The 21,184-nt window shown below is 42.8% G+C and overlaps 1 protein-coding gene across 1 annotated transcript; it reads left to right on the forward strand.

Annotated features, from left to right (window-relative positions):
• Positions 1–1,412: 1,412 nt before the first annotated feature.
• Positions 1,413–19,635, forward strand: ubald2 (UBA-like domain containing 2). Its single transcript, XM_038710065.1, has 3 exons — positions 1,413–1,688; positions 10,925–10,981; positions 16,365–19,635. The coding sequence occupies exons 1-3, from the start codon at positions 1,569–1,571 to the stop codon at positions 16,719–16,721; spliced, it is 534 nt and encodes a 177-aa protein (XP_038565993.1). The 5' UTR covers positions 1,413–1,568; the 3' UTR covers positions 16,722–19,635.
• Positions 19,636–21,184: the final 1,549 nt, after the last annotated feature.

Genomic DNA, 21,184 nt, shown 5'->3' on the forward strand with positions numbered 1-21,184 from the left:
CGAAAGTAAGTCATTATTTAGAGACAGTAGGTCATTATTTTGATAAAGTTTCTCATAATAATGACTTAGAGGATCTTTTTTCATCACTGTGGCAGAAATGGGCCTCCATAGAATAGGAACTTTTAAAAATTATGCATATAATATTTATGCTGTATGTGTGTGACTGTGCTTGACTCCACCACTCGTAGGCGGCGTCTCTGAGAGATAAACCAAGCGCACCATAAGATTTAAACGCTTCTCTCTTTTATTTGAGAAAGTAAGTCATTATTTAGAGACAGAAGGTCATTATTTTGAGAAAGTTTCTTATTATAATGACTTAGAGGATCTTTTTTCATCACTGTGGCAGAAATGGGCCTCCATAGGATAGGACCTTTTAAAAGTTATACATATAATATTTATACTGTATGTGTGTGTGACTCTGCTTGACTCCACCACTCGTAGGCGGCGTCTCTGAGAGATAAACCAAGCGCACCATAACATTTAAACACTTCTCTCTTTTATTTGCAAAGGTAAGTCATTATTTAGAGATGCTAAATCATTAGAGACAGTAGGTCATTATTTTGAGAAAGTTTCTCATAATAATGACTTAGAAGATCTTTTTTCATCACTGTGGCAGAAATGGGCCTCCATAGGATAGGACCTTTTAAAAGTTATACATGTAATATTTATGCTGTATGTGTGTGACTCTGCTTGACTCCACCACTCGTAGGCGGCGTCTCTGAGAGATAAACCAAGCGCACCATAACATTTAAACGCTTCTCTCTTTTATTTGCGAAAGTAAGTCATTATTTAGAGACAGCAGGTCATTATTTTGAGAAAGTTTCTTATTATAATGACTTAGAGGATCTTTTTTCATCACTGTGGCAGAAATGGGCCTCCATAGGATAGGAACTTTTAAAAATTATACATATAATATTTATGCTGTATGTGTGTGTGACTCTGCTTGACTCCACCACTCGTAGGCGGCGTCTCTGTGAGTGATAAACCAAGCGCACCATAACATTTAAACGCTTCTCTCTTTTATTTGCGAAAGTAAGTCATTATTTAGAGATGCTAAGTCATTATTTAGAGATGCTAAGTCATTAGAGACAGTAGGTCATTATTTTGAGAAAGTTTCTTATTATAATGACTTAGAGGATCTTTTTTCATCACTGTGTCAGAAATGGGCCTCCATAGGATAGGACCTTTTAAAAATTATGCATATAATATTTATGCTGTATGTGTGTGTGTGTGTGTGTGTGTGTGTGACTCTGCTTGACTCCACCTCTCGTAGGCGGCGTCTCTGTGAGTTAAACCAAGCGCACCGTTACATTTAAACGCTTCTTTCGCGACAGCCAATCAGCGCCGGCTCTGAGTGCTCTCTCGCTCCGCAGCCGGCCAATCAGGAGCGCCCTCCGCTTTGTTGTTGGTGGTGACATGAAAACATTGTTGTTGCTGCTGGAGGCTGCGGAGGCAGGCAGGGTGGACTGGGTCTGAAGCTCCAGCGGTGTCCGTCGAAGTGAACACTGTACATTTATTTTGTTGTTTTTGACTTTGAGGAGAAGCTGCTGGTCGCGCGGGAAGCGGTCATGTCGGTGAACATGGACGAGCTGAGACACCAAGTCATGATCAACCAGTTTGTTTTGACGGCTGGCTGCGCCGCGGATCAGGCGAAGCAGCTCCTACAAGCGGCCCACTGGCAGTTTGAGGTGAGCGCGACATTTATCCCGTCTCAACAACGTCCTCCTCTGGGTTACTTGTTAGTCACCGCCCCCCTGGCTGTATATACGAGCTTTAACGTTTTAAATTAATCCCCGTTGGTGGTTTATTTAGTGCGTTTAGCGTCCTGCGCCGCCACCACGCGCTCCTGTAGCTAAGCTAAGCTAGCTGCGGACGTGGTGCTGCTCTCAATGCTCCGTTTTTTTTTTGTTTACATTCTCGAGAGGATTCAAGTGTGTCAACGCTGAGCTAGTTGTTGTTAGCCTAACTAGAGGACAGGACAGAACAGCCTTTTGTGTAACATAAAAACACCACGCTCGGTCAAGCATTGTTTTATAGTTTGTCATCGTGAAAAAAAACAACAACAAACAAACAAACAAACACGTTTATCTCGAAATCATCTGATGCCATCTTGTGAGGCGAGGCCCCGGCTGATAACGTGTCCTCGTGTCCACATAACAATAACACCCGCGTCCATTTACTCAACACATTATAAACTACAGGTTTGGCTTGTTTGTTTAGCTCAGATCGTCACGTCTGAAGCACGCAGGGTGGAAACACTCCCATAATCACGTTTCCTGCATGAATGGAAGGACTGTTTTTAGTTTTTGGATAATCTTACAAGAGGAGATTTGAGGTCGGAGTCGATGTACTTGGAGCTAAGTGGTCTGACATTGATCCTGGTCCTGTTCAGTTATGTATTTATAGACTTAATTAAGATGCATCACCCGTCCAGCTGTTCGCCTTCCTGTGTTGTTGTTATTAAAACTGATTAGATGATTAATCTGTTTCCAGCTTCTCCAGCATGAGGATTTTTCTACTTTTTTAAAAAATTTAATTAAATTTTTATTTATTTCTTTATTCAACCTTGATTTACAATTTTTTCCCACGGGATTTTTGTGAGTCTGTGGTACATTTTTAAAGTAAAATGCATTAATTTGGTGCACTTTGACAGCAAAATTAAGAGGCTAGATCTATGAAGAACTTTGCGGTCTTAAACACATTCTCTAGATATAAATTGTGGTAGAACAGCAAACATGTCAACACATAATGGTTTTCCAGCAACACAAAATCAAGGAATAATTTAATTTCCTAACAGTTTAGTGGGTTTTTTTGTTTGTTTCTTTACTCTTTATGGGGTTAGCGATGGTGCAGTGTAGGAGACACATGCCTCTGGGTTCAGTTCCCTTTGTGGCATCCAACCAATGTGTCCAAGGGTAAGACACTTAACCCCTAGTTGCTCCAGAGGCGTGCGACCTCTGACATATATTGCAATTGTAAGTCGCTTTGGATAAAAGCGTCAGCTAAATGAATAATTATTAATTATTTAATGGATATGTGTAACATGTTTTATACTTTCTCTGAATAAAATCCAATTAATCTTATTTCCATATTATAAATACATTATGTTAACATCTTATTTTGAAAACTGGTCTCATGTCTTCACCAAGACTGCAACACTTCTCTTTGTAAAAAGAGAAAATGACAGAATAAAGTCTCTAACATGCCTGTCGGCTCTGTGACCTTTCATTTACCGTAAAGGCTCGAATACGCGTGCACTGGAAATGTAGGTGCCGCTAGCTTGACTGTGTTCTCACAAACGAATGGAAACACTCTACGCTGTTCAAACCTTTAGTTAACGTTACCGTACTGAAGAAAAGTGTTCGTCGTCGACGCCACTGTGTGTGAGCGTGCGAGCTTAAAGCGGTGGCGCAAAACACAACATTAGATAAGTTACTATGACAAGTGTAAAAATATAAACCACAGCAGAATAATTAGTGTAATAATTAGTGTTAACCAGCGGAAAAATCTCTTGTTCAAGGCGGCCGGGCCAAGAAAGGCAGCGGGACAGCAAGAGCGACAGTACAGATGTGGAGCGACAACTATACAATCAAAACATCTTCCATTTTACATGTCATGCAACAGCACACTATGAAAACCAGTACTAGTATTATGACACGTTCATGCTAATGAAAATACACTAATGCTAATCATTTACAACATTTACATTCATCTTTATTATTATCTTTTGTCTTGTTTTTATGTGATTATAAACTTGAATATCTGTGAAACTGTGATGGACACATGTCACTGTTTTCAGACCAGACATTTAAAAGACCCAAGTGATGAATCAATAAATCAAGATGGCCTCCTGTCGAAGTATTTAGACTAATTACATCAAACACAAAATCACAACATCGTCATTCTGTCTGTTTGCGGCCGTCTGGCCTGTTGGACAGCTGAAGGATCTCTGACCTCAGGGTTCCAGATGGTTCTCCTTAGACCGGCGATCTGTTGGGCTGCAGCCGGGCCAGATGGGTCACCAGAGGGCTTGGCTCAGTGTTTGGATAGCTTGATTGGCTTGTTGGTTTTAACTTGCTCAGGAGCTGAGTGATGGACTGAGGTGTCTGACTTACTCTGGGCTGTAGATGGTTTATTTTGGTTTCATTAATGGCCTTTCAGGTGACAAATGGAGCTGAAACAGTAAGTTAATCAATATGTTGAATAATTGATGGTCTTCAAGTGGCGCCTTCAAATATCTGAATTTTTTACTGAAAAGCCCAAAGATATAGAGAGTTGATGTCCCTCCACTGTCAGTTTAAAACATAATTTAAGTCAAGAAGGTCGCAGTTTGTTGTAAAATAGTAAAGTAACATTTAGTTTTGTGTTAAATTGTCAATGAACTACATATCTTGTCTCACACAATATATGTCACCAACATGTTAGCGCTATAATGCTAAGCTAATGCTCATTGTTTACTTGCTACTGGCTAGGTAACTTAGCTATGTTCACCTGTTTAATCCAACGACTCCTGGTCCTTTCATCACATCATCTACACATGGAAGTTCTTTGATGTTAGCGTCCATGACGTTAGCTTCCGTGGCGTTAGTACCATTGACATTAGCTTCCGTGGCGTTAGTGCCAGTGACATTAGCTTCCGTGGCGTTAGTGCCAGTGACATTAGCTTCCGTGGCGTTAGTGCCAGTGATGTTAGCTTCTGTGACGTAAGCTTCTGTGACGTTAGCTTCTGTGATGTTAGTGCCAGTGATGTTAGCTTCTGTGACGTTAGCTTCCGTGGTGTTAGTGCCAGTGACATTAGTTTCTGTGACGTTAGCTTCCGTGGCGTTAGTGCCAGTGACATTAGTTTCTGTGACGTTAGCTTCCGTGGTGTTAGTGCCAGTGACATTAGTGTGACATTAGCTTCTGTGACGTTAGCTTCCATGGCTTTAGTGCCAGTGACATTAGCTTTGGTGACGGGTTTTTTTAAGCTTCTGTGACATTAGCTTCTGTGACGTTAGTGCCAGTGACATTAGCTTCTGTGACGGTTTTTTTAAGCTTCTGTGATGTAAGCGCCGGTGATGTTAACGCACGTAGCCATGCATTTATACTTCAGTTGGCGGTAGCGTTATAGCTCCCGCTGTGTTAACTTCTGCTTGCCGGGCAGGCTAACTTCCAGTTTAGCCTTACGCTAACTTGAATGGGGGTAAAATGATAAATGTGCAGCTCTTGTAGACTTTTTAAATGTTATCGACTGAATGGATCAAACTCTGATAGTGAAACGAGTCACGTCACGTGGGTTCTGTTGCGCGGATAGGCCGCATGTGAAATTGACTTCAAAGCACGGAGCACTTCCTGTGAGTTTGGAGGAAATGCGTGGGAGTCAAGTATAAAACGGGCTTTAGGCTTTCCACATGAAACAGAAAAGCAGAAATTCCTCACATGTAGAGAAGCTGGATCTGGATATTGTTTTGAGTTTTTTTGTGTTAAATTACATACAATTAATTGACTTTCAGTCAGTCGTGATCTCTGTTATTCAGCCGGTGGTTTCGGCTCTGATGTGAGGCTGGAGAATAATGGTTTTGTGTTCCTCTCTGTCATGTTGTAAACAGGCTACTCTTTATTTCGGTTGTTCAGGCTGTGACCACGAGGCCCCATCACTCCAGAGCCACAACAACATAAATGCAGACGTTACAGATGCCTTCACCTTCCGTAAACTTTGACCTGAGCACTCACACATGGTACTGAGGGCGTTTCTAAAGACGTTATATGAGCTGGACTTTGATTCCTTCAACTTCCTCGAGCGTGACATCACCAGGAATGATTTAAGCGAAGGCGAGATTAGAGGATGATGTATTTAAAAAGAGATGGCAGGACGATGCTGTGTGTTTTTAGTTGTATTGTTGTTGATTGAAAACTGTTGACTGCATTAAGACAAGAAAAGAGACCGTTATAACTGAAGGTCTGGTGATTATTTTCTCCATTAATCGATTGGTTGTTTGTTTCAGTCTGTTTTATAACAGCCATTATTACTTTAACACATTGGTTCACAAACTTTTTAACGTCACGGACCCCTAATTGGACACAAATTAGACAACCCCGTTTGAGTTTGTCCCAGGTTCCCCCATCTGATAGCATTTTCGCTTTATTATTACAGACAGTGCATGACACACATGACCAAAATATCCCACCTTATGTTACTTGGAATTATATGTGAAAATACAAGATTCCCCTTTTTTGCTGGGGACCCCCTGGAACCTCCTCAAGGACACCTGGGGTTCCCCAGACCCTACTTTGAGAACCACTGCTTTAACAAATATAGCAACACTGGTTAACCCCGGGTTCTTTTTAGCATCTAATTAGCATGTTTTGCTATTAGCAATTCAGTGAGGAAACAAAACCATGCAAATTACAAAATGTTTGGAGGACTTTCATTTTTACAGAACTGCTAAGCTAATGTTTGCTAAGCTAACTTGCTGTCATAAAATATGTTTAATCATTTACAGTTATTTAACTTGGTTTTTTCTTTTTATTATCTTACCTTTATTTTACTAGGCAAGTCGATTGTAAACAGATTCCTATTTACAGCAACGGCCTCCTGTAGATTTGTTAAACCTTTTTCACCTCAAGGACCCCTAAAATGACACATCGAGTTTTTGCTTCTGATGTTTTATTACTCAAAGTGAATGAAACACATAGTCAGACATCCTGTCATTGTCTTATGGATGGAATTATAGTGAAAATAAATGATTTATCGTCCTAGAACCCCCTCAAGGACCCTTGGGGGGTCCCCGGACCCCACATTGAGAACCACTGCTGTAGGGAATGGGTACTGGGATTAAATAAAACAACAGACAGAAGATGCAGGACAATAACAGACCTTAAAACCAGGCACTGAGACGCCAAGAAACCAAATAAAAAGAATAATGAAACAGGCTTTCTTCATTGCTTTAAGCAGAACATCCATTTTAAAAAAAACTAAACACCATGCTGAGCCACTTTAAAATCCTCCTGCTACATTAACATGAAGCTCTGGTCGTGTTACATTAACCACCTTCAGTTTTCTCTCTGTGAAATATAACCTTCCTCCCTCCGGTGAAGGAACCTCGGTAAACGCCGGTGGTCAGCTGGAGGTGTTTGTGTTTACGGCAGCGGGAACTGACATTAGTGAGTGACTCTCAAACGAACCTGGGCCAGAAAAACAAACCCGAGAGGAGACAAAGAACGGCGTGGACCCAGTGGCTCTTTACACAATAGCTGCAAAGCACTTTCACGCTTTGATATGTGTGTCACGTTGTACGGCAGGCATTCCTGCACTGCCGCTGCTGTTGTCAAACAACCAGACTGCGGGGGCGGGGGGGGGGAGCCCCTGCGCTCATTCAAGTGTTGTCAAGAAAGAGGCCTCCAGTGAAGGGGAAATGGAGGCTACGCTGAGCAGTAAAACAAGCTCACACTCCCTGTCTGATACTTTCAGTTCTGCTTAAAAACGTGGTTTGGTCCAGTTTAACAACATTTCCTGCTGCAGGACGGAAAAGAGATTTGACTTGTTTCCTGATCCGAGTATGAGGACGGGTACCGTTTCAATTTGATCAGTTCTGATTCTGCTTATTGAGTCTCGGTTCTGGTTCCTTCACCACAGATCTCGTCAGCGCTCTGTGACCTTTATCCTCTTCCTCCTCGCTCCTCTTCCCCTTCATGGCTAAAGTGAAGGGAGTTTCTGTCCTGGAGGGGCGTCTCCGGGGACTCTGCTCTAAGAAAAATACACATTGAGTCATTTGTAGACATCATTCGTTTCCCTTCAGTATAAAAGGTGAACGTCAGCTCGCCTGTGTATTATACCGGAGATGTTGCTATTGTTAGCTTTGGAGCGTTTGCCGCGGTCCGCCACGGTCCAGGACTGGAAACAGAAGGACTCTCTTCTTCGTGCTTTGTTGTCGTAACAAATGAGGTGCCGTCAGGTCGGCGTAGCGGCTCCTGCCAGATAAGAGACACTTTTATGGACTGTAAATTGCTCACTGCAGTTCAGTCAGGAGCTGAAATATGCAGGAAGTTAGGAACCGATAAGCAGAATCCAAACTCGCTGATCAAATCCACGGTTCCAGGAAATTTGGTAGTGGTTCCAACTTGGAACCGGTTCTCGATACCCAACCCCATCTGAGTAGCTGGAAATGATGTGTTCTTGCTCTGTGTGTATATGTGTATGAAAGAATAAAATATTTGAACGAAACATCATTACATACAAAATATAACTACTAAAATGAATTCTTTAGTTGTTTAAAAATTGAGCAAAGAGATGTGTGATTCACAGCCGCCATCTTTGTTTGGAGTTTGCTGTCCTGAGAACCGATACTTTGGTACCAAGTCGGTGCTCGTTTTCCTAGGTACTGACAGTACCGGAGATCCAACACGTGGAAGATGGCGACATGTGCAGCTGCAGCGACCGCGCCGCCTCGACTCGTCGAAATGAAAAGAGGCGTGTGTGGAAACCGGAGTGAAGTTAGTTTTGCGGTTGTTTCCTTCAACAGCTCTGTGTCAAATTTTTCTCACAGCTCTGGGATCTGTTGGAGAGCTGATTCAGGCAGACGTTTCACGGTTTGATCACCTGAAAATCACCAAAGATGATGGTGCAGTTTTTCAGCGCTAAGAAAAGAACGTCTGTTGCTGAGTTAGTAAGTGCAGCTCGATCCGTTTCAATCATCAGTAACTGTTGTTATTCAACATAAAAATCTCAAACCACTGCCAATATAGATTCAAACCACCCTTAAACATTTCACACCTGAGAGATTGTAAAGAGAAGTAAGTAATTAATTGATTTATTAATTAAATATGTTCATGTAATGATGGTATTGACATCAAACCAGCTCTCATCTGTCCTGGACGTCCTCTCACAGCGTTCACAGCTACTAGTTGTTCGTTTAATGTTTTTAATAAAGGAGTGTATTTTGAAGTACATGGCGGGATTTATTGTTTTTGTGGTATCGTATCGACTACTAAATTTCTGTTACTTCAGACTCATTATTGTTTTGATCCAGATGTTTAGAAGAGTCTCAGAGGAGTCTGGGTAATAACCTGAGTTGTGTTTGGCTCAGCATGATGTTAAGTGGCAGATCAGCGGGCTCGCTGCACGTCCTCTGTCCCAGACGAAACCTAAAATACAACGTGCAGAACGCAAGATAATTCAATAACTATAATATGACCGCGTGGTGAACATATGAACCTAACTGTAAACAACTACCGCTTTGTGTTGTTGGCCAGATAAAATGACACGAGATCATTTTTCAGTGAACGAAAACGCCAAGTAAGAACAAAAAGTCCTCATATTAAAGTGATTTGTTAACATCACGGTCTCCGTGCTGCACTAATAACAGTAGTGAGGCTTTCGTCTGTGCACACATTTCATTCACAAGTACAGTTGTGGTTTATTATTATTATTTGTGTCCCCTGACGTCTTCTTGTTCCTCCGGTTAAAAAGCAACAGTTTCACTTCCACATTAGAGAGAAAACAGGACTCGTATCTGAGGAGTGACATCAGGCCGAGTCGTTCCCAGCGTTGACTTGAATCGCCTGCAGTGTGAGGCGTGTTCGGGCTGGCTCTGTTGTTTCTGTGCGGTTCTGTTCACGCCGGCCTCGACTGTGTTCACAACAAAGAGGAACAAAAACAAGAAGCCGACTCATTTCCTTGTTTGCACAGGGAGGCAGCCGTGAAAACTGCTGTTTACATTTTCTAGCGTCTCAGTTTTCCACCCGTCCGCCCTCCAGCAGGAGACTCTCTGTCCAGACTTAATGATAATTTTCATTAATAATTACTTTGCAGATTGTTTTCACAGTTAATTGATTACTCGTTTCTATAGAAAATGTTGGAAAATCGTGGCAAACGTCCAAGGTGAAAATTCCACTCACTGTTATTATAAACGTTTGAACAGCTTAATCAATGATTAATCAATTATCAAAATAGTAGTTGAGGGGTTTGTTTTTTTTGGTTCGAGCAGTTAATTGTTTCAGCTTTAATTCAGTTTATTATCACAGGAGACTTCAGCAAGCGTTCATGATGAAGAAGCTGAAGCAGTGATGTTTTACAGAGGCAAATAAAACAATAAGTCAAATAGTTGCCAACTAATTTAATCTCAATTCAGGTAATTGTTTCAGCTCTTATCGTTGCTTTTTAAATTAATTTGAAAATTAATTTAAAAAGTAAATGCAGTGAACATTAAGAAGACAGCGATGGTGGTTTATTCCATCAAGTTTCCCTCAGCGCTCTTAGAAAAAGCAAATTATGACCAGACCAGCGTGCTGCGCCTGCTTCTGGAGGACTGTTGCTGGACTGGATTTACAGAGAGGTTTTTCAAAGCGCGGGAATTTTAGTGTTGTTCATCATTAAACTGGTAACCGTTTCATCCCTAGTACAAACACGGGATTGTGAATATATGTGAATATTTGCTGTTTTGTCTTCTTTGATATGAAACGATCTAGAAATTGTTCTTTAATGTTTCTGACATTTTCTGAACCAGTCGGTCGACTAATGGTTTCGATTCCTGGGAGAGAAACGGTTTCTGTATTATAGCTGAATGAACGTTTCTTTTGAAATTTGTTTGTACTTTTTCAGCCGGAAACTTTGTTGTAATATTTGCAAAATTTGAGAGGAAGTCCCAGTTTAACTCTGCAGAGTTAGTCTTCCTGTTAGACTCTGACACGCTGCGTGAGGCAGCTGGAGGCTGATCTGAAACGGCCTCTCTGTGGTCTGCTAACCCTGTTTTAGATCCCGGCGTGCAGATAATAGTTTTAACCCTTTAGCTCATGTGACCAGTTGTGTTAACTGACCCGTAGGCTGATGGCGGCGGCGCGGTGGGGGGAGGGTCAGTCCTGCCTCTCTGTGGTCTCTCTTCTCTACTTCTGTATGTTGTGCAGTTTTTAATAAATAAAAAGTCTCTCTCTCTCTCTCTCTCTGCAGACGGCCTTAAGCTCCTTCTTCCAGGAGGCCAACATCCCCAGTCACCACCACCAGATGGTAAGTGCATTCGGTGCCCTTAAAAAAGAAAAGAGATGAGACTTAAGGCGGATTCTGTCTTTCTGGACGGTGCGATTGATGAACCCGCTGGCCTGCAGGACCGACTCACAGTTCTGCTGTTCAGACACACTTTAAAAAGCATGTCCAGTTTAAATTAAATCTAAAAACAATGATATTAAGAGGTTTTTTCCCCACTGGACACAAACCCACCAACACCCGCTGACATCTGGCTTTAATCTTCAGTGTGAACGGGTACTAATGCGCTCCAGCTCCGACCTGCAGGACTCATTCATCAGAGGCGAGTTCATCCCTGACAAAACGCAGAGTTTATTTAAACAGAAACGGCGGTGTGTTTAATACGCTCTGCACTTTACTGTCTTTTTAAATACGGCAGGGTTTAAATCCACGTCGCTGCTGACTGGGGTAACACCTCTGAGACATCCACCAAACGAGAGGAAACGTACCTCAGGCCCTGTTTCGCACGAACACCGTAAAAACACCTGTCGCTCGCCCAGCGCGGCGCTGTTGACCAGGAACGCCTTATCTTTACGGGCTACACGCAGGAACTTTGTCTCGGTTCACGCTGGAGGCTTTCATGCTCCGATTTATTGTCCAGATCTGATTTTAATAGTTTTAAATGTGGTCCAGATCAGACTGAAGTGCGACCCGACCACGGCCTGAATGTGACCCGCGTGTGCAGAAGAATAAAACGATGTCAGACGCCGCACGCTTTGTGCAGTAGCAAACAAAGAGAGTCTATGTGACCTGGGCTGTTCACACTGTTATAAAACACATCAGATCTGAGTCACTTGGGCTCCTCGGCTCCATGCTGCTTTCTACTAAAACGCCAACTCGTCTACTGGCGGCGTGAAATGAGCGAGTCGCCTTATTTTTAGCGAGTGTTTAAGAAACCTGGATAACACGCGTTAACTTCTGGAGTTCAGCCGCTGACGGTTGAAGTTTGGAAACAGGCAGTCGAGCCGGCTCTGTTTTGGTTGAATACTCTCAATTCCCAGGTCCTCTGAACTACCCACAGTGCACTTGGTTTAATGTTTACACCACCCATGTGACCACACGGAGGGAGCTCTGGACTCTGACAGACGTCCGTGCTGATGAGGAGTCTGTGTTCTTTCACTTTTAGCTCGGGAACCTGAAGTCACGAACGGTTTCTGGTCTGCACACGTCTCACTTGGTTTGGATTGAACCTGCGTCACCGAGTCCGTCTCTGGTTGCTTTGAGTCTTTGTGCTGTTTAACTGCCGCCCTGTGACTCAGTAATTATCGGCTTATGAGGAGGAATCACTTGAACTGCGGTTGAATGAAAGAGTGATTCTGTTGCTGTGCAGACTTGCGTCAGCGTGCGCAGGGAGACGTCCTTGGCCCAGCGCTGCTTGTGCAACGCCGTTTCTTAACACGTCTGAATGTTCTCCCACTAACCCACCGCACTGCATCCTGGGGATTTGTCTTATCCCGATCATGCAGGAACGGCGTGCCGCCATCTGCGGCCGCGTTTTGTTTTCAGTCTGAAGCAGCTTTCCTGCCGCTGCTCTGGTTGTTGGTACGTGCCCGTGTGTTGCTGGAAACAGCGTGCTGCGGCTTGAGAGAGCGAGGAAGAGGCAGCGGCGGCGGCGGCCCGGGTTTGTTATTATTTTGGGTGCAGCGCGGTGACATCATCCCGCCCGAGGCTCTGGTGTGGAAGAGTACAGGGTTGCACAGAGCTGAAGAGAAGGAATGAAGCAACAAGGGCGAGCTTCAGCTGCCAGATGGCCGAGTGTCGACCCGCTCCGCTTTCTCTTCCTACACTCACGGCGTCCCAACATGGCTGCAGGACGCTCCCAAGGGCCACGAGCATGGAGGAGAAAGCAGCGAGTGTTGCAGTAATAGTAAAGATAAACACTTTCTGCTGTCAGCGCAGAAGGGCGTCTCTGAAAACCAGAGGTTTATTGTGAAAAAGTCCGTCTGGAGTCGAGCTGCTTTGTGTCCTGATGTAACACAGATAGACATGAAACGACAAAACTGTGATGTTTGCAGCACAGAACAAATATTTAAGAATTATTATAGCTTTATTTCAGTCACAAAGTGCTTCTCCGTCAGCGTAAAACATAAACTAGTACAGATAAAATAAGAATCACACGGGTTTACAACAATCAATATATAAAAAACACAAGTCAACATGCAAATAAAGCAAAAATAAATAAACAGTGAAAACTTTTATTTTGTAAAAATGCAGCAGATAATGTGAAGAATAAAATATTAAAAACAGAAACCAGCATGAATAAATATTGAATGTCTGATAGAGAACCGGTTCTGTGGCTTGTTGTCTGTTGGGCGTTAATGCATGAGGGTCACATGTGTTGTGTGTGGTACACGCTGTTCCCGGGCGGCGTGACGGAGAGTCATGGGAGCTGTTGTTTATACCGTACACAGAGATCCAGCCTGAACACGGGCGGAACGCTGCGGTCCCCCGGGAGTCATGTGTTTGCGCTGATGCTTCAGACGGCGTGTGGCTTTATTCCTTAACGTCACTCCATGTTTGAAGCAGGAATAATAACGATGGTCTGTGTTTGGAAACCTCCGACTAAAATTACATCCAACCTTCAACCGCTATGCAGAGTCAGAGGTCGCACGCCTCTGGAGCAGCTAGGAGTTGGGTGTCTTGGTCAGGGACACGTTGGCGGATGTGTTGCAGTGGGGGGAAAAAAACGTTCAGTCTTTCAAACTGCATCCTGATGAGAATGAAAAGAGAATAATTCAAATAAATCACAGTTTCAGTGAGTAAAGCGTATTCAGTTTCAGTTAAAGTTTCAGCTGCCGCACCACCAGACCGCTGAGCAGCTTTTTCCACCAAGCTATCAGACTCTTAAACTCCAGTGATGATAGTTTTATTTCTGTTCACCATTTTATAATTGATTCTGTATTAATGTATGTTGTCTGCTATGTAGCAGAAGGGAATTCCAAAACACAATTTCACCCTACAACTCCTTAAATTGTGACAATAAACCTTCCTACCTAATTTACCCCCAAAACTACTGAGCGAGCTAATCTCAATCTGCCAGATTTGTTTCATTTGAGCCCCCAAATTCTGCTTTTATGTGCAGTTTGGAGGATGTATGAAACCTCTATACAAATATAAATGTTTAAAACAGACACGCATCGTTATATTGTCCACAATTTAATCGTTTGGTTCATTTTACAGAAACGATGAGCACCACAGTCTAATTCATTCAGATTTACCAGCATGGTAAAAGAATTAAAGGCCCGTCCCAAATATAGGCCGGGGTGAGTTCAGTGATTTAAGCAAATAAAAGCCCGGGCTGTTGGTTGAAGTTTAATTTTACATGGAGTTTATGTTCTACTGCATAAAAGTAGTTAAAAGGACAATGTTATTTAAGATTAGATGTAAAAACAGACATTTCCTCTACACAAAAGTCTGTTTGTCTAATAATTCTTCTTCTTGTGAAACACTAGACAGTTTTTTCCTTTCAGGCGCCCCATAAATGGTTTAAATGAAGCAGTTTGAGACATGAAATTCACTTTTAATCACCATCTCACACAGACATCGCTTAATTTATAAGGAACGAAAGAGTTTTTTTTTTTACTTTGACAGGAATGAAATATTCACGGGGAACTTGTGAATCAGTGTTTTCTGAAGATGTGTTTCGCTTTGTGCGAGCTTGAGATGAGCTGTGTTGACGTCACGCTGGGAAAATGCACACATCCAGCATAACAAGCGAGAGAAAACTCATCAGACTAAAAGTGCTGAGACGAGGCGGCAATAAAATATTAAATAGAGAAACAGCACTTTAGGTAATGGACTCTGGAGGAGAGGAGAGTGTCTGCAGGCCAGTTGTGACTGAGTTATTGTTGTTTTGGTGTCACAGAAACATCTTGTGTGTCGGCTCTAAATATACCGGCGCTCCCTCCGGCCTCCTGCCGCACAGCTGAGAGGACCCCTCCTCCATTTCCTCTATTTCTGGCTGCTGCTGCCTGATCTGTGTTTGTGTCGCCGTGAGAACGAAACTTTAAATGATGTTTTCACCGGAGACGTTCGGCAGCGTGTCGGATTTCAACACGTTTAGACCCGACACACTTAATGTAAATAAATAAAGGATTGATTTGGGCTGGGTTTAGCATGTTAGGACCCGCTCAGTTCATCAGTGTTGAAGTCACTGGAGTTTTTACTCCATTTACTCATTTGGCAAAGCGACTTACATTTGAGGAACAACATACAAGCATCAATAAAGACACACACAAGTATTTAACACCAAACTTTAACACTTCTCAGTACTTTAATTCGTGGCAGAGTTCAGACCTTCATCTCGGGGAATATCTGAATAAATCAAGTATTCTTTGATCTGCGTACCACCCGCCGGTCTGGACGCAGCTGAAGTTAAAAACGAGCTCCGTCACCTTTCGGCGACCTGAAACATGCGAATAAACCTGCCTGACTTTCTGCTGCAGACGTGTCGACAATCAACAGTGGGATAATCGTTTCTCCCTAATAACTGCATTTTTAAATATAACTGAGAACAGTGTTGTGGATGAAGTGCTGAGATCCTTTACTTAAGGGAAAAGTACTAATACCACACTGTAAAAATACTCTGGAAAGTATAATCAGAAAAGTGTACTTAAAGTATTAAAAGTGTGTAAAGTACTCAATGCAGAAACTTTTATATATTAGATTATTATTAATATTCCCAATGCATTAATGTAAAAGCAGGAATTTACTGTAGTTGGTTGAACTATTTTGTATCAGACTGCAGCTAATGATTATTTTTATTATGGATTAACCTGCTGATTATTTTCTCCTTTAATCGATTGTAAAAATTCTGAAAATAGTGAGAAATGTTGTGCTCAAATCAGCAAATCTTCACATTTGTGAACCCTGAATCATCAAAAGAGTTGCAAAATAAATTTCTGTCAATCAACGAATGTAGCAGCTGTACAAACTGTTGGGAACTTTAATTTATAAACTTCAAATCTCTTTTGTGTAAATAAAGCTGTCAGATAAATGTAGTGAAGTAAAAAGTACAATATCTCCCTGAAAAGAAAATACTCAAGCAAAGTACAAGTACCTCTAATTTGAACATAACTTACTGTCCTCCACTGTTTGAGAAGTTGAGAAGGCGTCTTAAAGTAAATCGTCCAGTAAAGATTCAGTAACCATATCGACGAGTTTTGTTCACAAAGTCGAACAGTTCTAAATTTTCACGCCCTCTGATTGGCTCCCTCTCCGGGGCAAACTGACGCAGAAGCTGAAATAATCCCAGCTCGTTGTTCTCTCTGATGGTTACATCATCCAGGAGAGTCGCGTTTTTCTGTGTTCATTTAAAGAAAGTACGAAACAAACGCCTGTTAACTTCCTTCCTCTCCCTCCCTCCCAGATGTGCACCCCCAGAAACACTCCCGCCACGCCGCCGAACTTCCCAGAGGCCATGACCATGTTCTCCAAGCTTCGGGCGTCCGAGTGCGGCTCCGGCACCGGCCCCTCCCAGGTGTCCATGGCCTGCTCGCCCCCGGCGCCCTCCTCCACGTCGGGTTTCGGCTCCTTCTGGGCCTCCTCGCCGCCCAGCCACCAGCCGGCCTGGCTGCCCCCGTCGTCGCCCACCGGCCACCACATGCACCACCACCACTACCACCACCACCACCACATGCAACAGACTCCCATGTGGCCCCCCGTCTCTCAGCCCAGCGGCTCCCAGCAGCCCCCCGTCGTTTCAGCGCTCCACGGCCAGAGATGAAGGCGAGAGCGGCGGGGCGCGTGGGAGTGGGGGGTGGGGGCGCTTGGTTCAAGTGCAGCCACGTGATTCTGTTTCAGCAGCAGGAGGGTGGGGGGTTGGGAGGTGTGGGACGAGAGGAGACAAAGACGCTGCTGTTTCCCTCTCTTGTTTTTCTAAAGCGAAGGCGAGCGGTTTTGGCTCTGCTCTTCCTCATCATCCAGCCGAGGAGGCTCGACATGAGAAACTTCGCTCGGTCTCTGAGCTCCAAAAAAAACTTCTTTTCATCGCCAGCGCCGGCACGCCCGGGGCCCGACAGAGTCCCCGCTGAGGACAGGAGCCGCCTGAGCATTGTTTTTATTTTAGAAACTCCTCTTTCACAGGCCTCAGAAACAATCAGACAGGAAGTCAGGAACGACGACCAGCAGATAAACGAAGGAGCGGCGCTCAGATCCCGAGAGGTCGAGGATTTAAAGGCCCTCAGAAAATGTGTTTTTGTATGTTGGTGCGGGACGGCGTTTGTGTCCAGTGTGGAGACGATTATATAGACGTGTGTTAACGTGGAGTTTCACTCACGGCCACTGAAACTGAATCGGAGATGCTGCAGCTGTGTGACGATGATGTCATCACGCACCTGAGCGTCAGAAACACCTGGTGAGATGAGTTGTGAAGGTTTTTCCAGTCTGCCGCTCCGTAAAGACAGATTTCCATCAGTTTGTGGTCCTCTGCCGCCGTTTGCTGAACCAAACAAAGACGGTAAATAACGATGACGCGTGTCAGCGCTCAGTTTGTACGACGTCACACAAAGTTAAGAAGTTCATTTTCAGTTTGATAGAGAGCCAAAGTCATGACGTCACTTCCTGTGTTGCCACTAGAGCTGCAACAATTAATCAAATAATCGATTAGTTGGACTTTGATCAACATTTTTCTGACATTTTATAGACCAAACATCTAATCGATTAATCAGGAATTTTAGCTGCAGTCCTAACTCAGTACAATCTCGAGCTAAAAATACTCTGAATAAACAACCACGTTAAATAATTTCTTTATTTGTTACTAAAACGTTTGAAGTGACCCACAGGGCACGCTGTTATTTTGAATTTATTGACATTACGTTGTAGTATTTTATATGTCCTGACGTATAAAAAGGGGCGCTGACAGCTGTCGTTTCTGACCTCCTGGAGAGAAAAAAAAACACACTTTGCAATTTGCAATGTGTGTTTTGAGGATTCTGGACAAACCTCCACAACAGTGGGAAGCGTCGCCCTCGGTGTGACTTTAAATTCACGAGAGGGTCGAACTGGGCTCGACTGGTGAACGAAGAAAAAAGAATTGTAAAGTAAAAATCTGAGGGATGACTTTGGTTGAACGGAAAAGTTTTGCAATAACTAAGATTATTTGAAGAGCTGGGACATTTAAAACGTCGGCGACTTGTTGTCTGCTGACTCAGCAGGAGCATAGTTTTATTTTATTTTTTTTCTGTTCTTTCGTGATTGCTGCCGTGAGTCCAGGCAGAAACCTCACGGATTGATTTCCTGTTTTGATAGCGAGTGGCAGTTCTGTAAATAAAAACCTCAGCCAACAGATTTCAGTTGCTCCGATGAGATGCACATTAATCTGATTTAAGGAATATTTTGACGCAGATGGGCGGCGCTGTGGCGGGGGGGGGGGGGGGTTACTCAGTGATTTTCCACACAACCTTTCAGACGCTCAACCACTCCTACCTCTGTCTGTCTGAATGGGAGAGGCCCCACATGTGCTCTGAATGTATTCACAGGCAGGATCAGACGGTTCGAACAAGTGCAAACTGCTGGGGGAGAATTTGCAGCGGAGCTCGATTGGAATCTGTGTGTTTTTTGTTTTGATCTCAATTCAGCCCCAGATGATCGTTTGGACGCCACGTACATCACAAACACGCACGCAAGTAAAGTCACCAGTAGATTAGTCTTGAGTTTCAAAAGTGGGAAAACAAAAAGCCACCTTCACGTCACGCGGGAGAGGAGGCCGACGGGATGCAGAAAGAAAGGAAACACTTTTTTATTAACACAGATTTTGTTCTTCACAGATTCACACAGACAATCAACCATTTCCTCTGTTTCTGTGTGATCCCCCCCTGTTTTTTATTGTGCAGCCGTTTTATTCTCACACCTGCTCACTTTTAGCGCAGGTGTGACCACAGTCTTGTCGCGGGGAGGCGGGGCTTCACTATCACTAGAGCTGTTATTTCTTCACCTTCGATGAAAACAGTCCAAAATCCAATTAACAACCTGATGCAAGATTATGTTTTAACAGACATGAGTCGAATCGTCTGTGACGTAAAGGAAAAATCCACCCCGACTGCGGTTTTACATCCCTGAGCTCGTTTGTTCTGTTAATCTTTCACATTCTCGTTGACGCTGTCTACATTTGTGATTTGGTGTCACCAGAGGCAGAATATTATGACTAAATGGCCCCACAGTCGTCATACAGACATGTTTACTTTACCCCTCTGAGTAATACTAATAATAGTAAGTGTTCAATAATGTGTAAACTTTACACTTTTACATATTTGTTGTAGGCAGAATTTATTTTAGTTTTAGTTTACAGACGCTATTGAAGCTTCCTGTAGTCATTGATCCATCAGAGAGAGGCGATGCAGTTTAAGTGATGACTGATTTGAGAAGTCTAGACCGCCTCAAAACCTCGAAGGCTGCAGCCAGCGATTTGGTTTCATTATCAAATAATCTGCCTGTTTCTTGGTTCATCTGATAACCGCGTGTTCTGTTAAACATCTCGTTCTCGCCGTGCCGTCAAAATTTGTCGGTTTTCTTTTTTCAACCAACTGACAAATATTGTTTACTACCATGTAAGACAAGGAAAGTGGCAAATTCTCACGAATCCATCAAATGTTTGACACACAAATGACTTTATATTGTGGATAAATAAACTATTAAAGTCATTTAAGATTCATTTTTGACCCATCTTCACTTTACCTTAGTCACCTCCAGCTGTAGAAAGTATCCAAGTACATCTGCTCAAGTACTTTTATTTACTTGATACACTTGAAATATTGTATTTTTTATGCAAAAAATATGATTCATTATCGTTTAATTAAACCAACAGTATTTAAAGTTAAACATGTTGTTTACATGTCAGCAATACTACAAATCCAATAATATAAAACCTGTGAGTACTTTTTACATTTCATACTTCGAGTACATTTTGTTTCAAACACATGTATCACAACACGACTCATGTATTTGTTAAAGGTCAGCAAGTTTTTTTTGTTTTTTTTTCATACCTTTTAGTGAAATGAATGGAAGTCAATAGACACTTAATACCAAACTAAAACAGAGAAAAACGTTCTGCTGTGATGCAGAGTGTAAATGGTTTGCAGTAAACGGGCTCAAACGTACAGAACAGAACGGCGTGGCCCCTGGAATCAGGCAGGCCGGGAGGCGTTTTGACCTGAGGGGCGGATTTTTCCTTTAAATCAAACAGCGGTTTGTGGACAAGTTGAGGCAAATTTCTGAAATGTGCTGAACTCCTGAATGTTTTGTTTTTGGTGTTTGCGGCAGTGTATAATGAACGAGCCGCAAGTTTTTTGGTGGGGGGGGGGTTTCGGGCCAACAGGGGAACCTTTTGTACGAGGTTCCTGCAGAGTGGATTACTGGCTTAGCTCTGCGATGGAAATCCATGCAGCGGTGGAGGGTGATTATGGAGATTTGAACCCCACGTCTCCACTTCTGTTTTCAGACCATACTTCAGACAATAAAACACAGCTGATGTGTTTCAACCAGCCTGAAGATCTTAGAAACTGGGTTCAACGTTTGTTTTGCTCTCACCAAATGGATGATGGTGGTTTTTCTCTCAGAAATCCTCTGTTCTAATCCATGGCTCTTTTTTTTTTTTTTTTTTTTATAAAGAAGTACTTTGTGTTCATTTCCTCTGTTGAAATTTGTATTTATATGTTTAATAAAACAAGGTATGATCTACTACTTGGAGTGGGTGTGTCTTTGCCGACAGCGTTTCATCACACTTGTTTTGGTTTTACTGTAAGAGCCAAAGGACGGTTGAGAAAGCATAAAAGCTTGTGGTTCCCGAACTACACTTCTCTTCTGAGGTTACTCGTCTTTGCATGAGTGAGAATGAAGATTGAGGAAGGATGTGGTTGGCACAGAGTGTCAAACTGAGCTCGTGTCTGTGTTTCTCATCAGTTGATGTGTGATACACCCAAGTGTCCCAACATGACATTAAACAAAAACTGTAAAGATACGTTGAATGACACAACTCAACAAACTGGATGAGCTGCTGTTAAAAAAAGTTTATAAAACAAACCGCAGTGAATCATAAAGCTTTAAAGAGCCACAGACATGACTGGAGACAATATTCAGTGGTGAAAGTAATCAAAGATTACAGAAAAGTCCAAAAACAATCAGATTTGTGTATCAGAACTTTTCTTCTTTCCTCCCATTAATCATCTCACAACCCCCAGATTTACTAGGTTG

Source organism: Micropterus salmoides, unplaced genomic scaffold (genome assembly GCF_014851395.1).
Source record: "Micropterus salmoides isolate LMB-PRFRI ecotype aquatic unplaced genomic scaffold, ASM1485139v1 Ms_hic_scaffold_10, whole genome shotgun sequence".
Taxonomy (NCBI): Eukaryota; Metazoa; Chordata; class Actinopteri; order Centrarchiformes; family Centrarchidae; genus Micropterus; species Micropterus salmoides.

Bases quoted from the DNA above. Each gene is read 5' to 3' on its own strand.
- ubald2 (XM_038710065.1), top strand. From the start codon at position 1,569: ATGTCGGTGAACATGGACGAGCTGAGACACCAAGTCATGATCAACCAG. The intron at 1,689-10,924 runs GTGAGCGCGACA...CTCTCTCTGCAG, and splicing joins CGGCCCACTGGCAGTTTGAG to ACGGCCTTAAGCTCCTTCTT. The intron at 10,982-16,364 runs GTAAGTGCATTC...CCTCCCTCCCAG, and splicing joins CCAGTCACCACCACCAGATG to ATGTGCACCCCCAGAAACAC.